Source organism: Dermacentor variabilis, chromosome 6, assembly GCF_050947875.1.
Source record: "Dermacentor variabilis isolate Ectoservices chromosome 6, ASM5094787v1, whole genome shotgun sequence".
Lineage (NCBI taxonomy): Eukaryota > Metazoa > Arthropoda > Arachnida > Ixodida > Ixodidae > Dermacentor > Dermacentor variabilis.
The window spans coordinates 151,008,319-151,035,976 of NC_134573.1; the positions used below are offsets into that span (position 1 = coordinate 151,008,319).

A 27,658-nucleotide genomic window follows, 5' to 3' on the forward strand; every position below is an offset into this window, starting at 1 on the left:
GGAAAGATCTAAGGATGGCGCTACTTTGAGAAAATTGAGGTGTTTTAATCTTGCCGGTGCTGCCTAGCAACCTTGCGGCGGCCACGGCAGTGTGACAGGAGTGACGTTACGCAACGGCAGCGCGACCTCGTCGCGTTGGTTTCGTTATTGCTCCCCGTAGCGAGACCGGAAGAACTTGATTGGTTTGGATGCCGGCGTCGGTGGCAACGTCTCGAGCGAAGCGTACGGACCATGAGCGGCTACCTCGGTGGCTTAAGCGAGCGCCAGCAAGCAGCTCTCGAAAAGGTGCGTGCGCGTTTTTTTTTTTTTTTTCTTTCGGCGCTGCAATCTTGCGTGGCGCAAACGTTTGCTTTTGAACACTGTACCTTTGGTAACGCAGCTGTAGTCCTGCAGATAGTAGGCGTACATTCGCACCTGCGAAGAAAAAAATATTATTGCGTTTGTTGTAGAACTATACGACGTCGTCAAACTTGGTAACACAATGCCATCGGCGCAGATTTTCATGCTACAAGCCGTGCTAGAAAGAAATTTGACGGCGATATTGTTCAACGTCTACCTAGAGTAGGAATCTTGAAACCCCCATCAGTGTCGAGATGTTCGCCCTCATAACCTGCAGCAATATATGTTAGTTTCCCGCATATTCATAGTCCGCACTGCGCGAGGAAAGCGTTATGAATGAGTAAATAAATGGTGCGCCAATGCATTTATCCGCAAATGCGGACGCATGCCTCGAATGTGGCCATAATGACGAGGTTCATACGTTTAGAGATTGCATCTTCAATGCGATGACCGGTTTGAGTTCAGCAGTCGCAATATGCCGTAATATCGAATATTTGGTTGAAAAGCTAATTAGTAACTTTTAGCGAACTCAGACGAGTTTCGAACAATTTCTTGTTTGTCGCCTGCATACTAATGTGCTTCAGAAATAAAAAGGTATTCTTATCTCTATGCGATCTTCGCTGAAACACCCGGCAAATATATCCTCTTGAGAGCCGCAGAAAAAGAAAAAGCTAGCCGACAATAGCAGCTTTGGGACAATGCGCCTCTCTTATGGCACTATTTCGTCTTTTTTCTGAAACACTGACGCTTGTATAGCGACACCCAACGTTATCAGGAGCGACGACCTCCTCCATTCGCATAATCTACGTTTCAGCGCAGTATACAAATTTATTCGCAACGATAAATTGGTATTGCTGACGAAGGAGCAAAAGTTATAGTAAATACAGTTCAGCGTGTAGTGCATGACTCAGTTTTAAACACAATTTTATGTCAAAGTTAGGTTCCACTCAGAAGCACTGCAAACTGAATACATTTGCTACACAAATGAAACATTCATTTACCAGCGCACTATGAGACCAGCCAGGTGAGAAAGCCTATAAGAAGGTGAGGAAAATGAATGCGTTTTTTCTTCATGCTTCAATACAAAAAATTAAAATTATGAAAGACTGTTATTTTTTATGTCACTTCACAAAGCTGTTCGCAAAGCTGAACTGGAATTTTTTGTCGACCATGGGACTAGACTCACGTCTGTATCGCTGCTACTCTGCGTGTGATTGTGTTGTGTGTCCTTTATTCCTCTTTTTTTTTCTCTCACTTCTTTTAGCCCCTTGTTTCCTTTTTTTTATTTCTCTCATCTGTAACGGGTAGGCATGGGGTCCATTTTAGTAGATTATTGCTAGCTCGCTTTTCTTTCTTTTCGTGATATTTCACCATAATTAACAACACCAATAATATATCCTCTAAACCAGTATACTCAAATCAATGTATGTTCGCAGCTTCGCTTTGATCGACAATATTAAGGCATAAACCATTCATCAGTGCGATCACGTCAGTGTGCGTTTTCCTGCTGTTTATGTCCCTCCGCTTCATGGTGTCACCCGCTCGATTACAGAAAAGTACTGCTCTTATAGCATTTTTCCCTCTTTCTTCCAGCTTATTGCTAAGTCATGTGAAAACAAGGTACTTCTTTGTAAACAACCATACATAGTAAAGGCACAAAGAGAGAGAGAGAGAGAGAGAGAGAGAGAGAGAGAGAGAGCGAGAGAGAGAGAGCGAGAGAGAGAACTGTATTGACACATCTTTCTCACTGCTTTTCGCTTCCAACTACAAGCTTTAAAATAATTATTTACTTAGCAGGGCGGACACTTGGGCCTGATTTGGGTAAAATAAATTGTACTTAAGTTTAACGAGGCTGCAAGTTGGGCAAGTTGGTTTACATTCAAAGTGAAAAGCAGCACAAATTGAACATGGCCAGTCAGAAAAAACACACGGACGAGCGCTGACTCGAGCGCTTGAGTTTCTTCTGTCCATCCACGTTCAATTTGCGCTGCTTTTCACCACGAACTTAACTTTCAGAAGCTGCGAAGTGGACTATGACGGAGGCCGTAGTGGTGAGCTCCAGCCACTGAGCCACCGCGAACGAAACAACCTTTGCGAAGTGGCTTGTGAAAGCGCACACGCTTACCTTAACCTTGCCTCCCGCGAAAATAGGCGCCACTAGAGCTCGTCAACCATTTCTTCCCTTCTTTCTTCGACGGCAGAGCTACCACGTCCTTGTTACGTCAGACTGTGAAGCTTGTTCATAGTCACATTGTATACGCCACTGCTTTACTCGTGTGAGACATGCACGTCCTGCACCGCCGCTTCTTTTTGTTCCTCCGCAGTTTCGCTGCGCTGTGAAAGATGTCAGGAGGCCGTCGCACACGGACGCTTTCTTGCTGCGCTGGCTACGCGGTGAGTACGGGTGTGTTACACTGTCACGAGTCGCCACGAGCAAAGTACAACAGCCATCCCTGGCAGTGGGCTCTTTAGTCAGCGTGAACAGCGCACGTGGACGCTTACGCGAAAGAAGAACGCGCAAGTTAAAAAAAGAAAATCAGAGGGTGCTCCGTAGGGGCCGCATGCTGGAGACGAGGACAAGCGATAAACTTCACCTAGAATTTGTTGCACCGTCATTTTGATTGCTACTTTGTTTGTTTACACACCAGCGCATGTTCCTGAAATGTGACACAATCTGCATGTATAGGAGAGGCCTCCCGCCGCTCACGTTATCGCCGCAGACTACAGCACCCTGCCATAGACGTAGCCACGGCATCGCTCAAGCGTGGCACCTTAACTAATTACTCCTCAGAAGAAGAGTCATCTCGTGTGGCCTCCGATCCTGTGAATGGCTGAGCCCGATGCAGCGTATCGACTTGATGAGCTCACGAGTGCCTTCACATTCAGCGTGACAGAGGAGTACCGAAAAGGCATTCTAAGCTCGAGAAGAAAAAACGTACACTCCAAATAAATTACTTACTGAGCTTAAGCGTACTCCTTTCTTGTTATTCATGAGGACTGGCGAAAAGCGCCATCCGCGGTAGTGGCGATGACGTCGTGCTGGTGAACTCCAGAATTCGGGGGAAAAAAATATAAATGCCCCTTGGAAAAAACTGGGGTTAAAAGTATTCGCGATAGCAAGTGCGGATCTTTCACACGATCTCGCTGACGTACAGTCGGCGTCCCCCTTGTGTAGAGCGCGGGAACGGCGGCCTACGGGGCGCTCAGGAGCCAGCCAGCGACGTCTAACGGTAGTTGATGGGCCCAAACACGCCCAGCAGCTACCGCTGAACGTCGGGCACAGCAGCTGGTGTCGAACGTCGATTACTGCCTCCGGAGCGCCCCGTAGGCCGCCGTTCCCGCGCTCTACACGAGGGTGACGCCGACTGTACGTGCTCCCGCTCATCAATCAACATCTCGGGTGATACGTCGACAAACTTACGGTTGCAAGGCGCAGCAGATACTACGCGACATTATGAAGCCTCCGTTCTTGATACATGGCGACATGGTTGCTTCCGACACACACACACACACACACACACACACACACACACACACACACACACACACACACACACACACACACACACACACACACACACACACACACACACACACACACACACACACACGCACACTATATATATATATATATAGCGTGAGTATAAGAGTCACACATACGACACGAATCAGCACAAATCATATCTTCAATTATAAAGCTAGACGCTATTGCAATTTAGATGTCATTGTTTCCTGAGGCGGTATTCCGTAGGAGTCCACCTAGTGGACGGTCCGTTTCGGCCCCTGCTGATTGGATGCAGCTGTGCGATAGAGGAGGAGACGAGCGGCGCTAGCCAATCAGCAGGGGCCGAAACGGACCGTCCACTAGGTGGACTCTTACGGAATAACCCCCCCCCCCCCGCCCTCGAAAGGTGACGAAAGCCGAAGGATTTGAAAGTGACGACACATACAGGACAGAAGCTGTGGGATGTCACTATGAGATACGTATGAGAACGTACGATGCAAAGCTGGGTCAAAGTTATATACACATCGAGGCGCAGAGAAAGGCGGTCGTCGCTCGTCGCGAAGGTTAGTTTATTTTCCCAGCTTACTGCGCACCACAATGCAGGTGTTTTAGCAAACGGTTCGCTTTCCGGGGGGAGTATGCTGAAAAGCGACTTTTTTTTTTTACGACCGCGAAAGAACAAGGTGGCTAATAAAACAATGCGCCAAGGACGTGCTATAGTCAGCCGGCATATGTTATTATTTGGGTGGTGGTGCTCCAGCAGGCGAGGCTAGCCTGGCACACATAGCCAGCAATTGTTTCGCCTGAGCCTCCTGTGAGTTGAGATCAGGAGTGTGTCACCAGATGTCGAAGAGCCCCGTGTCTCGCATGAAGGCAATCAGCAGTATTATAATTATATTAATTAAATATATCACACTAATCAGCCGCCTGTTTTATGTCCACTGGAGAACTAAGGCATCTCCCTGCGATCTCCAATTGCTCCTGTCCTGCGCCAACCGATTCCAACCAGCCCCTACGAATTTCTCCGCCCCCCCCCCCCCCAAATCTTCCGTCATCCTCTACTGCGCTTCCCTTCTTTTGGCACCCATTCTGTAAGCCTAATGGTTCATCGGTTACCTTGCTACGCATTACGCGACCTTCCCAGCTTCATTTTGTTCTCTTTGTGTCAATTAGACTATCGGCTACCCCGTTTGCTAACATATAATTTACCCTTCTTGGCTTTAACGCCATTCCGAGCATGCAATGATTACACGTCATGGCCGGTCACGTTTCGACGCTTTGAATAGCGCACAAACAACCCCGAGGCAAGGAACGAAGCGGGAAAACCTCATTTTCAATGCTAATCGCGTTTCTGTGCTGCAATGCGACTCCATGGAGAAGAAGCACATGCAGCGTGACGGTGCGTACGGTCTCGGGTTGTTGGCGGAACGATTTAATCTAAGGCAATGAATTGCGTGCTTACAAAAAAATCAACTTATGCTTCACGTAAGTTGCTTTCTTTTTAAGCGTAAATTAGATAAATTGTCAGCAATACCATCTGGTCAACCGAATTTGCGCAAATATTTGTAACCTTGTTTCGCCCTTGAAAACTAGCGTTTGTTTCGTTTGTGTCTTCATTTGTTTGTTTGCATTTTTTTTCCTTCTTTGGTTCGATCGTTCGTTCGTTTACTTGTTTGTTTGTTTGCTCCGTCTGTGATATTTTCTATGATTAATACGCACTGCAACGAATGTACCGGACCGCTGTACATTCCTGAGCGCAAAGCACGCCCCTTGAATGACTAAACTCCACATTCACTTCTAGCGAGCAATAGGTCGCTTTGAAGTCATATGTGAATCCGTTTTGCTCGCTCGTGTGCACTGTGTTCGCCTTTACTGCTGTTAGCAAATAGTCACGGCTACTGATGTAGCCTATCGATGGTAAAAAGAAAACGGTGGTAAAAAGAAAACGAACAAAGCAAAACAAACAAACAAACAATCAAAGATCTATTGACAAAAACTGCTGAAAACAAAGTGAAACTCAACTGCCTTGACTATTTTATAGCTCGCGTTTGATCAAATACGCGGGCGGAGTGACTAGCCTTGGCACCAACTTGCATATCTTATTGGGCCACCTTCCCCAGAGACGAGCAGAGACGTGCGACAACTGTACGCAAATTCAAGGTTGTCATACATTAAAAACGAGGGCACTTAAATTAATGGTGTACATTTTCACGTTCTTGTGGTTAACGCGCATTCTCGGCCAAAATAATGGCGAAGTGTCCTAAATAATACTCTTCTTTATATAACGTTAACATGAACGTAAAGTAATGCGATACCCAAAATGCGCACCTGTACCAATAAAATACGATTACTCTTCAATCACCCTGCACGACCAACTTCAAGGTCGGCCTTGGCAGTGGAAAGCCTGAAAACAGGGACAAATAGCACCTCGCATATGTTTACTTTTTCGCCTTTAGACTCAAGGGGCATAACCATAAGCTTTCCTCATTGCTGTCTCAGCTTGTTTACGGCGATCTTGGAATGACTTGGTCGCTGTTCTGAATACCGAGACAGCAGATATATTGAGCGGAGACACTGGACCGTTAACCGATCATACGTTTGATTGTAGACCCTGGACAGTGGGAAAAGATAAGCAGGGTATAGGTACACGAGCATTCCCACTTCATTTTCACGGGGGAAGGCCCAGCCTTGATACATGAGGCCACTCAAACCTGCTTGGCGTATTTGTATAACTGGCACTCACGCTGAAATAAACAGCTGCAGTGGGGTACGTGAAAAGTCTTGTGCGTGCTGCAGACGGTGTTGGGCACTATAAGGTACATAAATGACATAACCAAATACAGAAGTTACATTTATTGACGCATTCGAACGCTTAGACGCTTAACTTACTTTACGAATAGTGAGGGTCTTAGGGTCCGATATTGGAATCGTACTCGCTTCTTCGCGGTGGGCCCGTTTGTTTTGCAGACGGTGTTCGGGCATAATATGGTGCACAAAGGACCCCCCCTCCCTCCCTCCCTCCCCCCTGCTGGTGGAGACCGAGACTTCCCTGAGTCTCTCGAGCTCGCCGCACTCGTAGATGGTTCAGACTCCCGCGCTTGCCTACAAATCTCCTGCGCCTGCCCTCCCTATGCAGACGGACATTTTCCCCCGTGGTCAAAAGGTTTGCACATGCCTCTGCCTTGCTTCCCAAGTCCCTTGACGCCATGTCTGAACCGCAGTACGTGTCGAACGCAGGGGTGCGATAGCCGCGATCAAGCGAGCAACTTCTGCAAGAAACTGCATACTTGCAGGTCTTATAACCCCATTTGAGCACCAGTTTGGATTTGATAAATTATACCTGCTATGGCACAGTGAGCGCTCTGGAACACGACCTTGCTTGTACGGAAGGACAAATGCACTGCCGAGATACGCCTCTCTGAACGCCGCGCACGAGGTTAAATATAGCTCCGATTGCGTCACGCATGGAGTGACAATGGCGCTATCTGTTCACGCGACACATGCACGATCGAGTAATGATTTTTTTCCAGATACACAATGATGTCAAAGTAATGCGCGTGGATAGTGCGGCTGCAAAGATAGCTAAGCGATAATTCTTTAACATGCATTCATTGCATGCGGTTTTGGCAAAGCGCAAATCCAACCGATTTTAAACATGTTTCACGTCAAAACTAAAAAAAAAAAGAAAAGACGAAAACCCAAGAGTATGTAACTACGGCGCGACGTTATGCGGCATGTATAAAGTGATGCCTATCGTTGAAGTTTGTATGGCCTCTGCAAATTTTCGTCACGTGTACCGCAGCCTCATATTTAACGAAAAGTAACCAGAAGGTTAAAACACGGGTGGTTCTCCCCGTTGTTTACCGTAAAGAGGGCCTGCGAGCCACTTGCTTAGAAAATGGTGAAAATAGGCGCCTTCATACAAGCTCCCATGTTTCAAGCGTAAGTACGCACGTTGTTCGACTCGGGCACTTTTGGTCAAACGTCTAATGCAGCTCCCTGCTGGGCGCCAAACAACTGCGTTTCAGGATCAAACACAGTATCACACCTGGGCAGCCAACTTTCCCGGATTCTGCAGTAACAATTATAAAACGCATTGGGTATCTGCAGTACTTCCTTTGCTAAGGTTATTAACTGTACGAAAACTGTTTCTGTGCTGCGTTTTCCAAGCAACGCAGAGATGACAGGGCAGTGGTTGTTGCTCTATTGATATAGAACTCGATGCTTTGTAATCGTAAGCATATAATTCGAGTGTTTTATGGAAGTAGTAGGGTTCAAGCTCATGAATACAAAAGCAAAATACGCACTAAAGGTAAAGTATGCCTTGCGAGCCATATTACTACTCTTCTGTAGAAGCAGATACATTTCATTTATCGGGAGCTGACCATGGTATACTCTAGAAGAATACGCAAGGTAATCGATACATGGCGAAGCAGTGCTTTCCTAATAGCGCCCATGACATCAGTGTTCCTGAAAATTATTTAGTGATGCCTTTTTTTTTCGCTGTAGTTTGTTAAATAATTGTTTTGCACTAGATCATAATTTTAAGACAGTCCCACGGGGCAATTTAGCTACTATATATTACGTTTATTTTGACAGAAAGTTAAGGTACAATGGAGCATACAATGCGTGGTGACTATAATAAGCTAGAACCCTTCTGCCAGAGAATGAAGTTAAAGGCGACTTGATGTCGCCTTACTGGACTGTATCCCGTATCCGTAAACGAGCAGCAGTACTGGTGGTGCTCAAGCTTTCATCACGCCGTTCAGTGTTACAGAAATGGCTTGTCTGACGTTGCATCTCGAAGCACGAAAGCCTCATTTTAAGGGGGTGTTAGCTTCTGACTTTGTTTTTTACTTGGAAATGCAGCAAATACCCACAGGCTAACATGAGCACGCATAGGCTCAATGAACGGCCTCTTTGAGCTAATTACTTTCGCAATTGATGATGGAAACAGAGGGAGCTCATATGCAATGTGCGAAAATTACATATTAGCTCTATTTCCTTGTTTGATTGCGAAATATATTTACTCGAAGATGCCAGTGGTTGAGTGTGTGATCGGCGAAGGTTGGACTTTATGTGTTGATTATTTATTTGCTGTATTTTCTCTAATAGAAAGGTTAATTGCTAGTCAGAGCCTGTCCTGGGTTCTTGTTTTCGTGTCTTTCCTGCTCTTTACGCTGTTTTAAAAAAGGAGCGTTAGCTTCTGATTAAACTTTTCCCGAAAGGTACAACGTGTCGACGTTGTAGTTACCTTCGTGGCCTTCACAGTTTCAAGAGAGAGAGAGAGAGAGAGAGAGGTTTGAAGAGGAAAGGCAGGGAGGTTAACCAGATATCAGTCTCCGGTTTGCTACCCTACACTGGAGATGGGAGATAGGGGTTAAAAATAGGACAGAGATAAAAGCGCTAAAAAAACGCGTGCGCAAACACCCACCCACCCACCCACCCACCCACCCACCCACCCACCCACACACACACACACACACACACACACACACACACACACACACACACACACACACACACACACACACACACACACACACACACACACACACACACACACACACACACACACACACAAAAGGCATTCCAGTTAAAGACGTTCACAAAGGTCCATAGATCGCAAAAAGTGCAATAGTGTCTTGCACGGCCTTCTGTTACGTTAGGTCCTTTCGATGGCGTAAATTCTTTTTTCCTTGAGGGGTTGGGCGTCCAGCTGGTCAAGTTCGTGGCGAAGGCATTCCTTCTGTAGATTGTACTGTGGGCAGGCGCACAAAATATGGTCAATCGTTTCTTCATGGCCGCAGTGGTCACAGGTTGCGGTGTCGGTCATCCCTATGGGCAATGCATAGGCTCTGGTAAAGGAAATGCCCAAACACAGTCGATACAAAAGCGTGGCGTCTCCACGGCGAAGCTGTGATGGCGCTCGAATACTTAATGTAGGATCAAGGGAGTACAGTCGCCTATTTCTTAAATGTGGCTCATTCCATTGCGATGTGGTACACTGCCGAGCAATCAGGCGGAGCTTCCGTGCTGCGTCAGTTCTAGAAAGTGGAATTGGTACGCGGTGCTCCTCAGTATGGGCTGAGTGGGCAGCTTGATCAGACCGTTCATTGCCGATAATCCCGCAGTGACTTGGAAGCCACTGGAAGGTTTATTCATGGCCTGCATCATTTATATGGTATAACGTCTCTCTAATGTGAAATATTAGCTGTTGGTGCGGTCCACGTCGTAAAGATGACAGTAGATACTGCAGTGCCGCCTTCTAATCGCAGAATACCGTGCACTTGTGTGGCGGTTCATCACCAATGTGATGAAGGGCAGTAAAGAGAGCTGCGAGCTCTGCTGCCGCCGCTGTTGTCGTGTCGGTCGTCTTAAATTTTATTAGTGTAACTTTCGCTGGTATCACGATTGCCGCCGCGGATCTGTATTGCAGGACAAATCCATCAGTGTAGATATGCGTAGAGTCACGGTAGTTCTCGTACAAAAATAGTAGTGTGAGCTGTTTAAGAGCTGGTGATGATAAATCAGCCTTTCTCGCGATGCCAGGTATTGTGAGGTTGATTCTTGACTGAGCGAGGCACCATTGAGGAATCGAAGGTCTCGCAGCCGGAGTGGAACAAACTGGCAATGATTCATCATATGCGGTTATCGTTTGGCTGAAAGATATGTTTGGTCTGTCCGCTGGTAGAGAAGCTAAGTGATGACGCGGAGTCCTGGCTAGATGCCTTATATGTGTCCTGAGCACTTCAATTTCAACACAGTTTCAATAGGATTATCAAAAATGTGGGGCTGATGTGTGCAGGGTAGTGACCTGCCGCAGTATATACCTCATTTCAATGAGTGCGAACAAAAATAAAAAAAGAAGCGCTCGTGCAGTTTGATTTAGGTACACGTTGAAAAACCCCACAGGTCGTCAAAATAATTCCAGAGTACCACCCCACCCCCCATCAGCACCCCCGCCCCTGAGTAAGGTGTATCTCATAATCCCATTGTAGCTTTAGCACATAACCCCCCATCCAGAATTGAGCTAATTTTAATTATGGTATGTGCAGATCAGTCTGTATGCAATAGTGTGGTTCACAGGAGCATGCTTCGAACAATGCTGCTGGCGAACGCATTATTAGCGAAAGCGGCCAGTTACTGGCAGACAACGTTTACGAAATCGGCAGTAGATCCTGAAAACAATCGGGAACGAGCACGCCCCACCACCCCTCTTGTGCAGCAGATATTCGCACAAAAGCTCGACAGGCGCAAGTCTTAATACATCGTCCACTTTGCATGTGGCGCCCCTGATGCAGCGCGGGACTTCGACGTAGCCAAGGCGGAGAGCATGTACCGGAACGTGAGTACCCATTACTGCAGCGCCAAGCAGCGCGAAGCCGCATTTCTTAGCGCCTGTATCCGTGCACTGCCTGGTCAGTAAGACACGTCTGTGGCGAAATAGGTTGCGGAACAATATTTGCGCATTATTGCTGGCGCGCGCGATGTGTAAGTGTGATGCGCCCTATATAACGAGCTTACTGTGCATTCGGGATGACTTTGCATGCCGAAGCGTCAATAACGTGCCATTCGCTCTCGCGTGCCAATGCAGAGACGCTAAAGGAGCATGTAAGAGGTGAGGTGAAGTATTCGCGTGTTCTTTTGACTCTGTGTCGTTCCCTCTTCTCCCGCGGCTTCCTTGTTGAGAGCGACATTCAATATTCGCATTCCTGCTCGTTAGTACAGCTGTTAATTCATTGGCTGACAGTCAGGCGGATCAATTTCTATCGATCTTCTCGTAGGAATTGTGATTTGTTGATCATGGAACTCACTCGTGTTTCATCTAGCCAAGTGATACAAACACGGTGGTGCTAGCCAGGTTGGACAGCAAGATTGTTTTTTTTAATTATAGTTAAAGTAGTAACAACAAAATAAAAGTATAAGGTTTACTCGATTAATGTTTGTGGCAATAACTTATTTGAACCTACTCTACTGTAAGTTATGCATCTACTGTGGCTGACTTGCATGCACACTATACGTGAACAACTACCGTATAATCGTTACAGAAAGCACCGGTCTAATAATTACTCAAGCTTTGGCGAACTGAACCGATAGACAATAAGGCCTTTCAATATCGCCGGCTTGGCGGAAACTCGGGTTACGCATACACAAGTTGTATACGGGTGCACGGTCACACAAACTATTACAAACCGTCGGGTAATGTGTGTATGCGTGCGTGTGTGTGCGTGTGTCAGTGTTTATGCGTGTGCGCGCTTTGCGTGAGTGCGTTATGCACTACAACGCCAGCTGTCGTCGACTTGGACCATTTCAGCGTAGCATGTGACCTCCCTCACAGCTATATTTAATCTGTAGTGGTACAGGCCGGTGAATATATCTCCTAAACAAACGATGACTGGACATGTTCCTTCTATCACGCTAATGATGTCCAAAGAGAGTCGTAATCATTTCCTTTTTGTATTGCCTTTCCTGCAGAACGAGACACAAACAAATATTGGCGCCCAAGAACACACTCCTCAGCACGAACTTACTGTGAGGCACCGAAGCCACGCTGTCGGCCATCTAATGACTACCACTAGCCTCTTCGCTCAATGCGCGCCTCCCTATCGGGCGTATCATTACTGGCGAAGCTAGCAAAATATACAGCTTTTCGTTCTGCTACGAACGCACGTTGAAGTGCGACAACCTAATGCTATGACGATGAAAATGCGATACATGCGTTAACATCTAGTAAATGCAATCCCGTGGCATGCCACACAATGCTTAGAAGCGCCTTGGATAATATGTGCCTGCCTCGCCCACTACACCTTCGCGCGTGCATTACTGCGTACCGCCTGATTCAACCGAAGGAAGGGGAGCCTATTGAAAGGCTGCTCGCCTTTGTTCATCCTTCGAGCTATCCCAGAAGAAAAGTATTTTTTTTGTGTGTGAGTGTGTCGAAACATGGGGACCGTAGTATACGTTCTATCGCGAGCCCCCAGAACGAATGTTTATCCCTCTGGAGTTGACACTTGAGCAGGCCTTGGCAGCCAACCTTGCACAAACCCTGTGAGGTTTTTCCAGAAGCTACATCTTATGTACAGCGATATCTATAGGTAGTTGATCCATTCATCGTTTGCAGGAACTTTTGGAACATTCCACGCGTTCGTACATTTTAATTTGTTCTGTAGGGTTCACTGGGCCTCGCTTCTTTTTCTTCATTTTGTCTTTGTGAAATGTGTTACGCAACGTTTCCTTTTCTTTGTATCACTTTTCTTTTACTCATTCTTTAGGCAAGCAGGAGATGATAACTAAATTTCGTTTCCTTTTCGTTTGTGTTGTATTAATTGATACACAACGCAGTCAGAGACGAGCTCACTCAATGACACTGCTGCTTGAAAGAAGCGTCTTGGAGGAGGAAATGGCATTGATGCCTCTGGCACCATTTGTTCCCAAAATCAATTACTTAACTTCCGGACGCGGTTAACTGGCTGCAAAAGAAGGAAATATTTCGTGCTGATGATAGATGGTTTTGTACCGAAAGCGCGTTTCCGTAGGCTTTAAGTTACTACAGTATAGCTGACTTGTACGACCGCCTTCCGTATGACACATTGAGCTGTTCCGGTTGAGCTTGCGAATTTTGTGAACTCTCTACTGGACATGGTACATGGACATGGTAATTTTTGCGGCGTTCTCATCTTCTATGTTCAACACACAGGACCTCGAGTGGCGCAGGGAGAACGGCATCGATGACTTGCTGCGCAGCTACAAGATACCTGATGTACGTACATCGCACACTTCGCATTCGCACCCAAACAATAACTACGATGTTTAAGAGCTGCCTAGCATATTGAATTCTGAATGTCACCCTGAATCACCAGTTATAACATAGAGCGCAGAAAAAGATTTATATTTATGTTCACGGATGCACCTTAGCTGGCAAGATGGTTTGGATAATTGTTGATAAGCCTCGTATAGCCTTAAGTGCATAGTCGATCGATCGTTCTCATAGCAACATATATTATGATCCTGGCCTCAGCAGTCACCTATAAACTTCCCTTTAGAGACTGGCGCAAGCTCGTCCGTGCGCTAGCCTCTATGAACTGTTTCGAAACAATGCGGCACTTGAGTTGGAAGCCAAAAACGGCGTCCACCAATCGCAAGCGCAATCGTGCAAATTCAGCTTTCCTCACGCCGTGTGAACTTCCACATCAGTTCGCTGTCTCTTCTCATTCTCAAATACAGTCTCGAGCACGACTGCACGAACCATATACCTTTCAAGCTAGCACAACGTTAGGCATTTCGAAATTAGCGTATCGAATTGCGGCAAACTGTCGCGGGTGCATTTACTCCGTGTAGTTTTTCTTTCCCTCCCCCAATGTACGGTAGCAAACCCGATGCTTGAGCTCAGCACCTTTACTCTCACCTCTCTCTTGTCTGTCCTTGCTCAAAACAATGACCAGGCAAAGCAAAGTTTAATACTGTATTGTAGGCTGTCTTTGTACGTTTCGTTCATGTAGTACTAAACTACAGAGGAATAAGCCTCTGCACTTGCGCGCTGACGAGCCATAAAATATCAGCGGTCAGAACCACACGACCACGTAACACTTCGACGGTTCAGTACTATCCATCGCTCAAGTGGCATTGTTCCAAACACTGCATTCATTTTTTGCAGGTAATAAAAGAGAATTTTCCCGGCGTGCTAGTCCACCCGTGCAAGGACCGTCGACCCATGTGGATAATTCCTTCATGCGTCGATATCAAGTGTAAGCTGTGTTCACTAACCTCACGACGTTGAATACACGTTGATGCATACATTGCAAGGTTGCCCCTAAACATCTCGTCATCCCCGTGCCTGAGGCGAACTTTCATATTCGATAGTTTCCATTAGCAGCGGCAGACGAGCATCACACGCTACGTGAATTCGTAGGAAACTGCGTGTGCTGTGCCAGGCGCTCGACACGCCGTGTCAAAATTCAAAGATGGCATTTCGATATTCAAGTCCCTTTTAGATTATGACAAATCCTTAGAGCATCTTTTAGATTATGACAAATCCTTAGAGCATAAAGCACGAAAGCACAGTACACAAGCGGGTTCAGAAGTTAAAGAACTTCCTCTCCAGAGAGGCAGACATAGGCTTCGTAGTATTTATTTATTTATTTTATTTATTTATTTATTCAATACTGTAAGCCTATTCAGGCCTATACAGGAAAGGGCATACGAGGTACAAGCACTCCATGTTAACGAAGAACAAAGAAAGAAACATGATACATTGTAAGCATAGATGACAACAACAATAAAGCAATACATTTATTATACATCTGACTACTTCAGCGGGTATATCAGAATTTTAAACATGGTGAAAAAAGTAAGAATGCAGTTGTAAAAGGTTATGCACTGTGCGAACGTGATAATATGAAGACAGACAAGACAAAAGAAGTGAAGGAAAATTCGTTTGAACGGAAGAGCGTGTAACTGCATTCGCGATGCATTGTTTTCGCTTTTCTTTGCGCACCAAACACAAGTGGCTTAGTGCAGTAACTAGAAATAGGATTCCTGATGTGGCAAAAATGCGTCAACTGATTCAGCGTTGACAACATCATTCGGCAGGTCATTCCACATTTCGATAGCTGAAGGAAATAATGAATACTTAAACGTGTTACAGGGTGGGAGGAAGGGGCTTATATACATTTGTCGTGATTATTTCCACTCGAGCGACGATTAGGAGTTTTCAAGTATTCGTCTTTATTGATATTTACTAAATTGTGGGAAAGAATAAAAAGAAGCTACAGGCAGGTTATAGCTTACGCCGACTAGCCAGAATTGCGATACGGGCTCGCATACGCAGCGCAGTTACGCTCTTTTTGCATACTTTGCATAACAAATCTAAGTGCCCTGTTCTGGATTTTCCCCAACATGTCGGTCAAGTGCTTTCGGTGCGGGTTACAAATTATCGCTACATATTCTAAGATGGGCCTAATTAGTGTGTTGTACGCCGTTAGTTTCACCTGGGGGGCGGGGGGGGGGGGCGTAGTAACTAGTTTGCGCCTTAAAAACCTAGCTGTTTAAATGCTCGTCTAGAGATATGTTCGACACGGACGTCCCACTTTAAAGGCTGCGTTAACGTGACCCTCAAGTACTTAACAGTATTCACCCGCTTGATGTTTGTACCGAGAAGCGTGTACTTAAATTGGAGAGGGGTCTTTCTATGGGTAATCGCGATGCACATTGTTTTATCGGTGTTAATTTGCATGTCATTTCTATTACACCAGTTGCCGATATTCTCTAAGGATTTGTTCAGTTTTACTTGGTCTTCTGCTTTATTAGCCGGAATGTATAATACACAACCGTCTGCAAAGAGCCTTAGTGTAACACCTGGTTCCATGCAAGTGTAAATGTCATTAACCTAAATGGGGGATAGTGTTGGCCCTAGTACACAAAACATTACACGCAATACGAGACATCCTTTGCCTCCACTAACAACCTTCTGGTTTCTGTCTTACTGAGTTGCAAGGCTGCGGTTCCAGTCTTGTACGATGCGAGCAGTCTTGCCTGTTCGCATCGCAACGAAAACTGAGCAAGAAACCTCGGAACTTTCTGTCGAAACATTAATGGCTTTGCTTCCCGGCCAGGATTTAAACTTTTCCTTTATATATATTCTCAATTGCTGGCGCAGCGTTCGTGGCAGCCATCACTCGAGCAGTGGTGCAGCGTCACATCGTGTACATGTTGGAGTACTTGGAGTCACTTAAACGCAGCTACACGCCAGAGGTAAGAGAAGCGCAGCCGGTGTACGTGTGGCATGCGCCTCTTTCCTTTTTGAATAAAATGCACTAAACTTCCTGTTGAGAGTGTGTAGCGCATAATGCGCACACACTACATAGCGCATAATGTGCACGCTGATTGCACTGCTGGTCCAGCTCACAGCAACTCTTCAGAGCAAATCCAGATACATTATTCTAGGAGTGATGGTTCAGCTATAGCGTCTTCTGTTGCGGGGCACTCGCAGCGTGCTATATGGACCGACACGGAGCAGCAGTATGCACGTTTATCCACACTAACAACCACATGGTGGTGGTACATGTTCGCACCGTAAGGGTTCTCACCTTGAGCTACAACCGGCACTTGAAGCGCGTACCGGCGCTTGAAGCCGCCTCTGCGTGCCGCGCTAGGAAGGCGCTTTTTAACTTTTGCGTGAGACACGTTGGTCTCAATGAGCTACCGTACTCTTGTGTGTCTTGCGTTTATGTTTGGGTTGTTACGTTTCTGTTGTTATGTGTGCGTGGTATGGTCCTCTGTCTGTCCTTTCATTTATCCTGGCATTAACCTGCAGTAGCGCGCTAAACGTGCCTGTAGGCAAGCCTCTACAGCCTTCTTTCTCTCTATTTTCATTTATTTCGTATCTTTCAGGGTTTTCATTAGCTCTCTCATTCTATTTCGCAAGTGTCTCGTGGGCGAGTGGCGTGAATGCAACTGTTCTTTCTTGCTTTACTAGATGGACAAGGAATTGGAGTCCCAGTACCTCGTGATAGATTTCGACAGGTTTAGCCTGCTTCAGCTGTACAGCTTGCAAGGTAAGCCACGCCTACACCGTTTTCTTACAATAAGTGTACGGTGAGTTAACGTGGCTATTTGTGAAATAGGAAAAATGTGTCTGGGTTCAAGTACCATTAATTTAGTACTCACGTACGGGGCAGAAACCTGGAGGCTTACGAAAAGGGTTCTACTTTAATTGAGGACGACGCAACGAGCTATGGAAAGAAGAATGATAGGTGTAACGTTAAGGAATAAGAAAACAGCACACTTGGTGAGGGAACAAACGCGAGTTAATGACATATCAGTTGAAATTAAGAAAAAGAAATGGGCATGGGCAGGACATGTAATGAGAAGGGAAGATAACCGATGATCATTAATGGTTACAGACTGGATTCCAAGGGAAGGGAAGCGTAGCAAGGGACGGCAGAGAGTTAGGTGGGCGGATGAGATTAAGAAGTTTGCATGGACAACATGGCCAGAATTACTACATGACCGGGGGAGTTGGGGAAGTATGGGAGAGGCATTTGCCCTGCAGTGGGCGTAACCAGTAAGCAGGAAGACGATGATCACGATCAATTTCGTGCAACCCGATAAATTTTCACAACACACACTAAAAATGCGTTGGTGTTTGAACTGACACAAATGTAAGCGCGCGTCTGCGTTCATGTTTGTTACATTCATTTTTGCCTGTCCTCACAACGAACTTGTTGACGCAGAATCCATTCGGGAACTGTCAGCATTTCGAGTGTAACAGTAATTAATATTACTATTTGCATCGTTAGGTAAATAGCTACGTGTAGTACTTTTGGTGCTAGCGCCGCACCGTGTATGGAAAAGTTAATCAGATATTGTGCCAAGATTGTAGACAGGACAGAGCGCGAAAACAAGGACGAAGGAACACGTATAAGTAGGACGCACATAGTTCTGTCTATAGCTTAGGAATAAGTCAACTAGCCCAAACCGAAAGCATATTAATTGAACCAAGAACGTGATTGCTTACTGACTCATTTTTCCAGCACCAACTTTCAGCGTGCCACCGCTAATTCGCAGGTGTTGGGTAAACCGAATCGTAATACTTCATCCACAGCGTGGGCAAACTTATCGAAGAAGTAGTAGCGAGTGTGCGAATGATGAAAGCTGGAGCAATTTTTGCTGTTAGGGACTGTCAACATAAACGGACGCGAACGGTCTGACGGAAGCATAGAAACGTGACATCGCGGTACTTTTTGCGGTGCTTTTATACAGCTTGCCATTGGTTCAATACAAGTGCCATGGTCTCGCTTGCCATTATGATCGGCGATAGCTGTTGTCGTGAGAGAGAGAGAGAGAGAGAGAGAGAGAGAGAGAGAGAGAGAGAGAGAGAGAGAGAGAGGAATATAGGAAGGCAGGGCTGTTAACCAGTCAATAGTCTGGTTGGCTACCCTACGCTTGGGGAAGGGAGAAGGGGAAGAGAGAGAAGGGAGATAGAGAAAGTGTAGATATGTGTGTTGTCATGAAGGATTCTTGCGTGCGGATGACTCTGGCACAGGTCTCAAAGAGAGGAAGATACTCAAGTCTGAATAGAGAGATCTAAATAGCTACTCGTAAATTGCAAATAGCCCCTCATAAATTTAAATTGTAAGAAAAATACACTTGCAGATTTGTCGGCACCACATTGCTGTGAGCCCAGGCCTGGTGTATTGTGCTAACTTTTGGCTCTCTGACGACGCAGCAATGAGGACGGTCACTGACATGCTGAAGACAATAGAAGAGCACTACCCTGAGTGTTTGGAAAAATGCATCCTGATCAACGGTGAGCTTCCGTCCGAAAATAAGGCTCTCGATATTTCCCAAACACAACTCATTACTCATATCTAGGATTCCTACTTCGTAGTGACGCCAACTTATCCCATCTTTACCACCGCAATTAAACATCTTTCTTATCGCTAGGGTCTGCTTCATGAATTTTATCTACGTATCGCAGTATAGCCTCGGTAAATCATGCCACTTAGCTCTCTGCCGTCCTCGACTGCGCATGGCTTCCCTTGGATTTAAAAAGTGTGCCAAGTGAAGAGAAGCACAGTCAAGAACGGCAGAGAACGAAGTGTGTGAGGAAATTAGGAAAATTTTCAGCCATGGAATGGAGTGAGCGGACACAAGACAGGGGTGATTGGAGATTGCTCACAGAGGTATTTAATCTTGAGTGGAAATAGAATAAAAAAACATTGTGGGGCACCAGGTTGCAGAGAGGCTGTACCTTCAGCTTTGACTTGGGTATCACATGAGTGCTTAGACGGGACATTTGGGCGTACGTGCTCAACATGCGTGCTGCATTTTGTAACATGCATTTTCAACATGCGTGCTGCAGTGCTGTTTGTAACTATTTAGGCGCGGGACAGGTGCATTACATAAGAAAAAGGGAGAAACAGCACCGGTAGGGAATGCATGAATCTCCGCTAGGGTGATTGGCTGGTGTAGGAGAAAAGCGCCGCTTCAGCGCTTTTCTCATATACCCAACTTATAGTGAGGCCAGTCATGTCAGGAATGATTTCTGTCATGATTATCTTTATTGACGTCAGTGCGCGATGGCTTCTCGGGTGAATGCAGTGCACGCGAGCGTCATATCGACGCCTTGAATCATGAGCCTAGCACGGCAATTAAGCCAACTGTTCAGCCTGGAAGTCGAAGTTAGCGGTAGGTTACGCTCCCGTCTTCTCTGCATCGTAGTGAAGAAACGGCAGAAAGTGACTTTGTTTCAGATTACAAGACAGCGACAGTAAACTTCTGGTGATTCTCAGCTCTACACAAGTTATGCTCAAATCGCTAAATTATTGTAGCGCGAGATGTAACAACTGCAGACAAAATGCCAACAAGTTGATTCACTAATGAAACGCTTGATGCAGCACCCCACTTTTTTCCAATTTTCTGGCAACTGGTGCGGCCCTTCCTGAGTCAAAGGACAGTCGACAAGGTGGAAGTGTTTGGAAGAGGTGAGTGTCAAGCCCAGTTTCTACTCTGAGCGAGCCACGTAAATGTCTGCAGCTGATCTGGGTGGGTGTAGCAAAATGAATGCCGACCGATATCATACCGCCAGTTATTGGCGACGATCAGTAGAAACAACATTTTTACATTATTGTCTGTACTTAAAATGCGAAGGGCTGTCTGCGTCCAACATTAGCTTATTGATCCTACTTTGAACGTTTCTCTGAAAACCCGCTTATGCAGGAAAAAAAGCGGGCGACGCCCTTGGTACACCGTAGCAAGCTGACGCAGGTGTTCACGTCCAGGAACATACGCTCACCAAGGAGACGGCGAAGAAGGGCGATCAGCTTCGGATGAGGCAAATGCAGATCGACAGGCACGAAGACGACGAGGAGTAGTATTTGGCCTACTAGGTTTACTTGACTTCAGAATAATTTAGAGTTGCACTGTACACTTGGTGAAGCATGGAACGTACAAGATGACGTCATACCCGTCGTCGGTAGCCTGCCTGACCGGTCTTGCCTCGCGTGGGGAGGTTCCGTGGATTGCAGTCTCCTGGCTCATCCTGATGTGGTTGGGCTTCTTCCTTGAACGACTTTCGCAGCCCACAAGGGACCTACGGATTCGTTGGAGACGCAGGCCTCCCCACCAGCCATCAGCTTACACCAATCAGGCAAGCCGACGCATGCCAATCAGGGCGACAGTTTAATCGGCCAGAGATGATACCGAAAAACCATGCGGGATACAAAACTAACCACGGCAGCTTGATAAAGCACAGGGGAACCAATCGCGACACGTACACGCATTCTTCCCCGTCCGTTTCGCAGTCCTGTCGAGGTCGGCAGCGTGGCAAAGAGTCTGTTGACGTGGCATGACTTTACACATAGTTACTCATGTACGGCTGCATCGGCCGGGCGCTACCACATACATGACCGATGCGCCGTTGTGGCCGCTTCCGCTAGCGCTAGCTTCCCCATGCAAAGGCTGCGGTTTCCCGCACCCCACGTTTTCGTCGTTCTATGTCTCGGGCCTCGATCTCTGCCCGGCTTCTCCGCCTCGAGGAATACTCAACAGTTGGTTTTTAGATATCCAGCTTGAGCTCTCGGACCAACTCACGTGTTGGATATATAAGCCTAAAGCTAATATGCCCTTGTTAACTTACAACACTGCCCATTCAAAACTTGTTAAAAGGAGCATTGATAGCCTACTCTTGGAAATGCTTTAACATTGCGGTGCCATCACAGAACGTATACAAGCTTGACGAACCAATCGGAACGGTTGTCTACAGCTGGGTTTCCGAAGTACTTGTAGGTTTCTGTAGCAGAGGGTTTGCTGAAACTATGCCGTGTAGAAAATAGCACTCGAAACACTGCTATTCAAGACGCAAAACAAACGTAAGGTAACGGTTGTGCCCTACCTTCACAGTACAGCACACTGTCTTAAAAAATGTTGGTCGCTTGGACATAAAAGTTGTTTTTTCAGCTCCCTAAAAACTGCTAATTAGCAGAGTGCGTCGGTTGACTGACCCATGCAGAACATCTGCGGTTGCGTGTTCCGACAGGCATCGAAACCTATTTGTGGATTGTGAAGGGCAATGGTGTACGAGTTGCCACTGTCCTGTGGCAAGAAGTGTATAGGACAGACAGGACGGTGTCTTAAAGGGAAGCTGAAGAATTTTCCAGGAAAAATGAGTGAAGAGCTGTACGTAATGGCATTCAACCCTCTGAATTCGAATATCACATCGAAATTGAGCGAAAGAAAGCGCAAACATGTTTTATTTCGACGAAAAGTGCAGCAGCAGACTCGGGGCAGCTCGCCCGCCTCGTTTGTGCCTGTGATTGGTCGGGTGCCTCGTGACGTCAACAATGGTGTTCGTCCAGACCGACCGCTGCCGCTATCCATGAAGCACGGTGCAAGTTGGTTCGGCGCTGTTCTGAGACGGTAATGGTAAATTTCGAGAGCTTGCGTTTCTCTGAGGAGTTCGGCGTTGCTCCCTACGTGTACAAGCCGATTGCGAGGAACCGGCCTCTCGAAGAAGCAAACGATGCTGGTAGCAAGCAGCGGTTTCGACGGAAACGAAAGCGAAGTGTTAGCATCTCCTCGTGTTAGAAATGTTATTTGGTGAGTATGTTTTCTGCAAAGCTGCATTCAGCGATGCAGCGAGTTCGTTTCCGAGCGAACAACTGTACTGATATGTTCCTACGTGCCTCCTCGTAGAATGTAAGCGGGGATGCGATCGTCGGCATTTGTGCTCTGCCCCAAAGCGGTCGGCAATCTACATAGACGGTTTACATGCGGGAAAAGTTTTCCAGCTCTTGCAGCACGTGTAGTGACCTTCATCAGCGCGCCATCCGCACGCTACTCGTAACCGAAGTTGTAAAGGCGGCGAATTCCGTCGGCTACGCGAGACGACCGGTTTCTCTCCGTGCGCGAGAGAAGCGGGAGTGCAGCGTCTTAGCGTACGCTGGCTTTCAAACACATGCAAATTTTACACTTGCACTGGGTTATGGTAGCTGCATGTAGGCTGTTTCACAACGCACGTGCGAATAGAAAATTAACGTGCGGTTGGCGACCAAACCTGCGTCAAGGGTAGGAGATAAACATGCACTTTCCATTCAGCGTGCTAACACGAAACTAGCAGTAAATTAAAATACAGGTTTGGGCGAGTTTGTGTATTCATAAGGTCTTCCAAGACCAGTTACCATCCGTCCGACCGCCCGCAACCGTCGCGTCTTTATGTGTTCGTTGTCCCGACCTTTTCGCGCTGCTTTTAGAAAGCCCGCTAGCAGCAAGTCGTACTCCCACGCATTATTGATAAACTCTGGTAGTAATCGTCGTCACGAAAGTGGTTAGAGCACAGCACTGTTGTTCTTGAGTGCTTGAAATTCTTTCGATTCACAGCAGCCTCCCACTTAGCTCCAAGCGTCTTGTCTTGCGGGTAGTAACGGAACATCGTGGCGGCCGCTAGTGTTCGTGCGACCGCAGGCTGCACAGAACGCCGGCATGATCGGCCCACCACTTCAATTGATGTTGCACATGTAAACTACCACTCTACATACACACAAACAAAGGAATGCAGGGTCGAGTGAAGCAGATTATGACGGCACGCACGCAGAAACGAAGCACGGTCGCGGAGACTGCGAAGGAGCGGAACACCAGTGCTGACGTCACTACGCCGCGGTTTCCGGTCTCCGCTCGCATCGTCACCATCAGCAGCAGCGCGCGGCGCTCGACGGGGGGAGGAGCGACAGTGCAATTTTAACCGACGATTGCGTCACTCCTAAGTGAAAAATCTCCCCCCCCCCCAAAAAAAAAGAAATTTTACCTGCATGGTTTATAAGGTTCCCGCATCCGTATATGAGCGTCTTATTGAATTCCACAGACCCGTCAGTTTCCATTTAATGACAGTTTAAAGAGAATAGCTTAAGAGTGAAAAGTCACGTGGCGGTCATCTGTCTGTTCACTGTCATGAGTGTGGCTGCGCTCCTTTGTTTGGCAATTGTGCTGTACTGGTCAGGCACAGAGGTAAAGACGCGCGCGAAATTATTGAGGCAAATACTAGTGGTCAAAGCTATGCAAGCTTACACAGCTTTGACCACTGCGAATGATATATAGTATTTGCCTCAAGCACTCAATCTATCTACCTGTTACATAAGGTGTTATAACTGAACTGTTATGACTGCTACCGGGCGCGAACGACATCCGGCCGCACGGCCAGGAGCATAATAACGCTCACACAAGAACGGGAACACTGCGCCCGTTTGTTCAGTGACAGCCCTTTTCTCCGACTTTCCGAACCCGCTCCGGCGCGCGCGATGACTTCCCCCTCGCGTCATGGCTAACGCGGTCTTTTGTCTTCGTTGTCGTTTTCACTTCGCAGCATAAGAAAACGACCCTTTTGGAAAGCTCAGTTTGACGCACTGATCAGGTGTGGCGCTACGGTGTATGGTGCATACAGGTGGTGCTTTTCTCGCATTGAATTTTGAACTTAGCGCATTGTGCTAACGTCTTCCTTCTGTCCTCGTCCGCAGGCACTAAATGTGTTATCCAAGTAAGAGTACCAGCATGCCCAAAATACAGCAGTATTATTTTTCCTTCCGTTCATGCGCTAGAGGGCTGGAAAGAGCGTCTCCTGAACATCGTGGACGCGGCTTCTCTTCCCGCCATCTGGGGGGGAGACATGACGGGACCCGACGGAGACCCACGATGCAGACATAAGGTTGGTGAACTAAGAGCCAGTGTGGCACACACTGTCAACTCAAATAACGTATTGCACGCAGTAAACACCCGTCTGTCAAGTCATATCGGTTTCTGCGTGAAACTGTAGATACAGAGGCATTCTGTAACGGTTACTAGAGTCTGCTCCAACGAAATTGCCGGAAGCCTGCTGAAGGCTTGTATGGCCTGGTTTGTGAGGCCATATTCCGAGCATGCCGCTCCAGGTGACATGAAAAGCGGTGCATGAAATTACGCACTCGTGCAGACACGCACGAATTGTACACGGGCAACAAGCACTAGCGCGCACGGCAATAGACAATTGCTGCGTAGACGAACGTTTCGGATCAAGACTATATTAGCGCTTCCGTTGTACACAAAGCACTAGCATAAAAGAGAATATCTTCATCTATACCCGATGGTTCAGAACTACATTCATTTGGGCTAGATGGCGCTTACTTGAACTAGGAAAGAACAGTGCCAACCAAGACAATCACGAGCGGGAGAACGACACAGGACAAGCGCCAGCTTCATCTATTTTTATTCACTGAAAAGTCGGCAAATATAAGGAAAATCACAGACATGCATAAAAGGTGTCACAATGAATTATCTGCCACTCCATTCAAGATATGACATTTCGCTTTTAGAGAGGGTCCCAGACGTATCGCTAACACAGTTTTTTTCCTCTGTTCCTTATATGGAATGCTGCCAAAACCTCACGTGCCTTTGTATCTCTACTTCTGCCGGGATCTTTATCTCTCGGAACCGTGGTTCACCCTTCTTGCAGTATAGGCATTGTTTCCGTGGCGTATGCTCTGCGGCTCGGTCACACACAGTGCAAGTTACGCAATTTTGCGTCCCAGTCGTGTTCTCGGCTCCTCGAAGACAAGCACAGCTCTGCGCCCGCGTCGCTGCGAGCAAGGATACGAGGAGCAGCTGCAGCAGAAAGCATGCCATGCAGTTTGTAAAGTGCTGCACTGGTGTGGTATATGAAATACCATAGATCTGCGGAAAAAAACTATGTGGGCCAAACAGGAGTAGATGCAAGAACATATGTGCGGTCAGTGAAAGAAGGAGCTGTGTATCTTTCGCAACATTGCGCAACTTGCACTGTGTGTGACCGCGCGGCAGAGTATATACGCCACGGAAACGATGTCTCTACCGCAACAAGTGTGAACCACAGTTCCGAGAGATAAAGATTCTTGGCAGAAGCAGAGATGCAAAGGCACGTCAGCTTTCGGAAGCAATCCATATAAAGAAGAGAAGAAAAAACTGTGTTAGTTATCCGTCTGTGAGCCTCTCTAAAAGCTAAATGTCATATCTTGAACGGTTTGGCAGATGATGCATTGTGGTACCTTGTACGCATGTCTGTGATTTTCCTCATATTTGCTTATTTTTCAGTGAATAAAAATAGAAATTTGGTGCTTGTATTGTGTCGTTCTCCCGCTCGTGACTGTTTTAGTTTGCGCTGTTCTTTCCTAGTTCAAATCTGCCCGATGGTTGCACGAAACCTGGAACTTGAGTTGAAGCTACCTCCCAAGGCAGTGAACAGACTGTCGAAATTTATCGCATTAACTGACTGCTACAACGCTATGCGCCCTGCTCCGCTTCCCAGCACACTTTTGGGCGAACAGCTGAACGATTCACCTCGAGACCAGTGCGAACCGCGGCAACACCTTGCTTTGCTTCCGCTTTCGTTTAGGTTAACTACGGCGGGCGGTTCGAAGAAGGCTTCGATCGCGAGGCGACTTCTCTTTTCGGCGAGAGCGGAGTCCAGCAGCGGATCATCGGACGCCGCGACAGGTGGGAGTTGCCGATCAGCGTGTCCAAGGCGGGCGCCCGGCTCACTTGGCGCTTCCAGACGGCCTCTGGAGACCTGGCCTTTGGACTCCGCACGAGCAGTGGAATGTCTCTAGTTCCTCTGGAACGTATCGAGGCGTGCAGCTATGTTCCTCAAGGAGGAAGCTGGCCATGCGACGCACCTGGAACATGTACGTACCAGCTCTCTGCTGCAGTCCTTGTGTGAATTCGTGTGAGTAGGTAACGACACGAATAACTCAAGAAATTGGAAACAACCGCTTCTAACTATTTGATTTGGCCAATGGCTCCAACGTCTGTGTTAGGTTACGTGATCGAACGAAGTTTCGCCCAAGTTCTGAGTTAAGGGTGACCGTGAAATCGCGGGCTTTATCCCTGTAGCAACGAAGGCCGCATTACGATGCGGAGGGAGGAGGGGCGATGGACGTGCCCGCTCGTGTACCTTGAACTGTGAGCGCGTTATGCAATCTACACACGCTCTACGAAATAAGTAAACCAGAAGGCTAGCCGCGTGGCATCTGATAGAGAAGGTTGGCCTCGACTCCCATACCTGCCAACTTTGCCTTTCGCGAATCCACCTCCACCGTGCATATTCCAGGAGAACTTATTACACTGAACACGTACATCAGTGAAACTCAGTCGAACGTTTTGCTATGGGAAACTTGCATGCTGTGCTCGGCGAACGTGCCCTTATATAGGCACCACTATTCTGTTTGCGGTTGACTGCTACGCGTACGGTGATATTGCAGCGACGATCGCTGATGCTAACAGTGTCCTTCTGAAACGCGTTCCTGTGCGTTTGCTGCAGACGTGCTCGAGTTCGACAACACCCACAGCTGGCTAAGCGGCAAGACACTCGCCTACATGGTGGACCTGCGTGCACCTGAAGAGAGCGCTTGATAGACGGACGCGCTCCAAGGGGCCCCATATGCGATCAGCATTAAATAAAGAGTACCTTGCTACATCTTCATTCAATTACATCACTTCCTCTCTAAGCCTGAAAACCGAAGGGAATTGGTGGTTTTCGAAGCCTTGCTTCAAAGTGGAACGTCTTCATTGTTGCAAATGAAAATGGCGCTATCGACTAGGCAGAACTGATCATGAATTTTCGCTAACAACAGACAAGGAAATCTGAGAAACAAGGCATCAAGAATGAAATTTACTGGACCGTGTAACTCCTGTGGTCAATTAGGACAGGGATACAAAAAAAAACTGTGCATGTCAAACGCTCACGTTGGACTCTACGTGAAGCGAAGCTTTAGTCAAGCACCTAATTAACACAAATTTCACACAAACGCTTTG

The 27,658-nt window shown here is 47.0% G+C and overlaps 1 protein-coding gene across 1 annotated transcript; it reads left to right on the plus strand.

Annotated features, from left to right (window-relative positions):
• Positions 1-16: 16 nt before the first annotated feature.
• On the plus strand, positions 17-27,307 carry LOC142585480 (SEC14-like protein 2). The gene is made up of 12 exons (XM_075696268.1): positions 17-285; positions 2,664-2,733; positions 11,149-11,192; positions 13,545-13,607; positions 14,502-14,592; positions 16,503-16,597; positions 17,322-17,400; positions 19,074-19,154; positions 20,245-20,331; positions 24,436-24,542; positions 26,241-26,529; positions 27,165-27,307. Exons 1-12 carry the CDS (start codon positions 232-234, stop codon positions 27,254-27,256), a joined length of 1,152 nt encoding a protein of 383 aa, XP_075552383.1. The 5' UTR covers positions 17-231; the 3' UTR covers positions 27,257-27,307.
• The last annotated feature ends 351 nt before the right edge of the window (positions 27,308-27,658 follow it).

Coding starts and splice junctions, on each gene's coding strand:
- LOC142585480 (XM_075696268.1), top strand. CDS start 232: ATGAGCGGCTACCTCGGTGGCTTAAGCGAGCGCCAGCAAGCAGCTCTC. Junction 286..2,663: donor AGCAAGCAGCTCTCGAAAAG/GTGCGTGCGCGT, acceptor GTTCCTCCGCAG/TTTCGCTGCGCTGTGAAAGA. Junction 20,332..24,435: donor GGTGGAAGTGTTTGGAAGAG/GTGAGTGTCAAG, acceptor TTCATGCGCTAG/AGGGCTGGAAAGAGCGTCTC.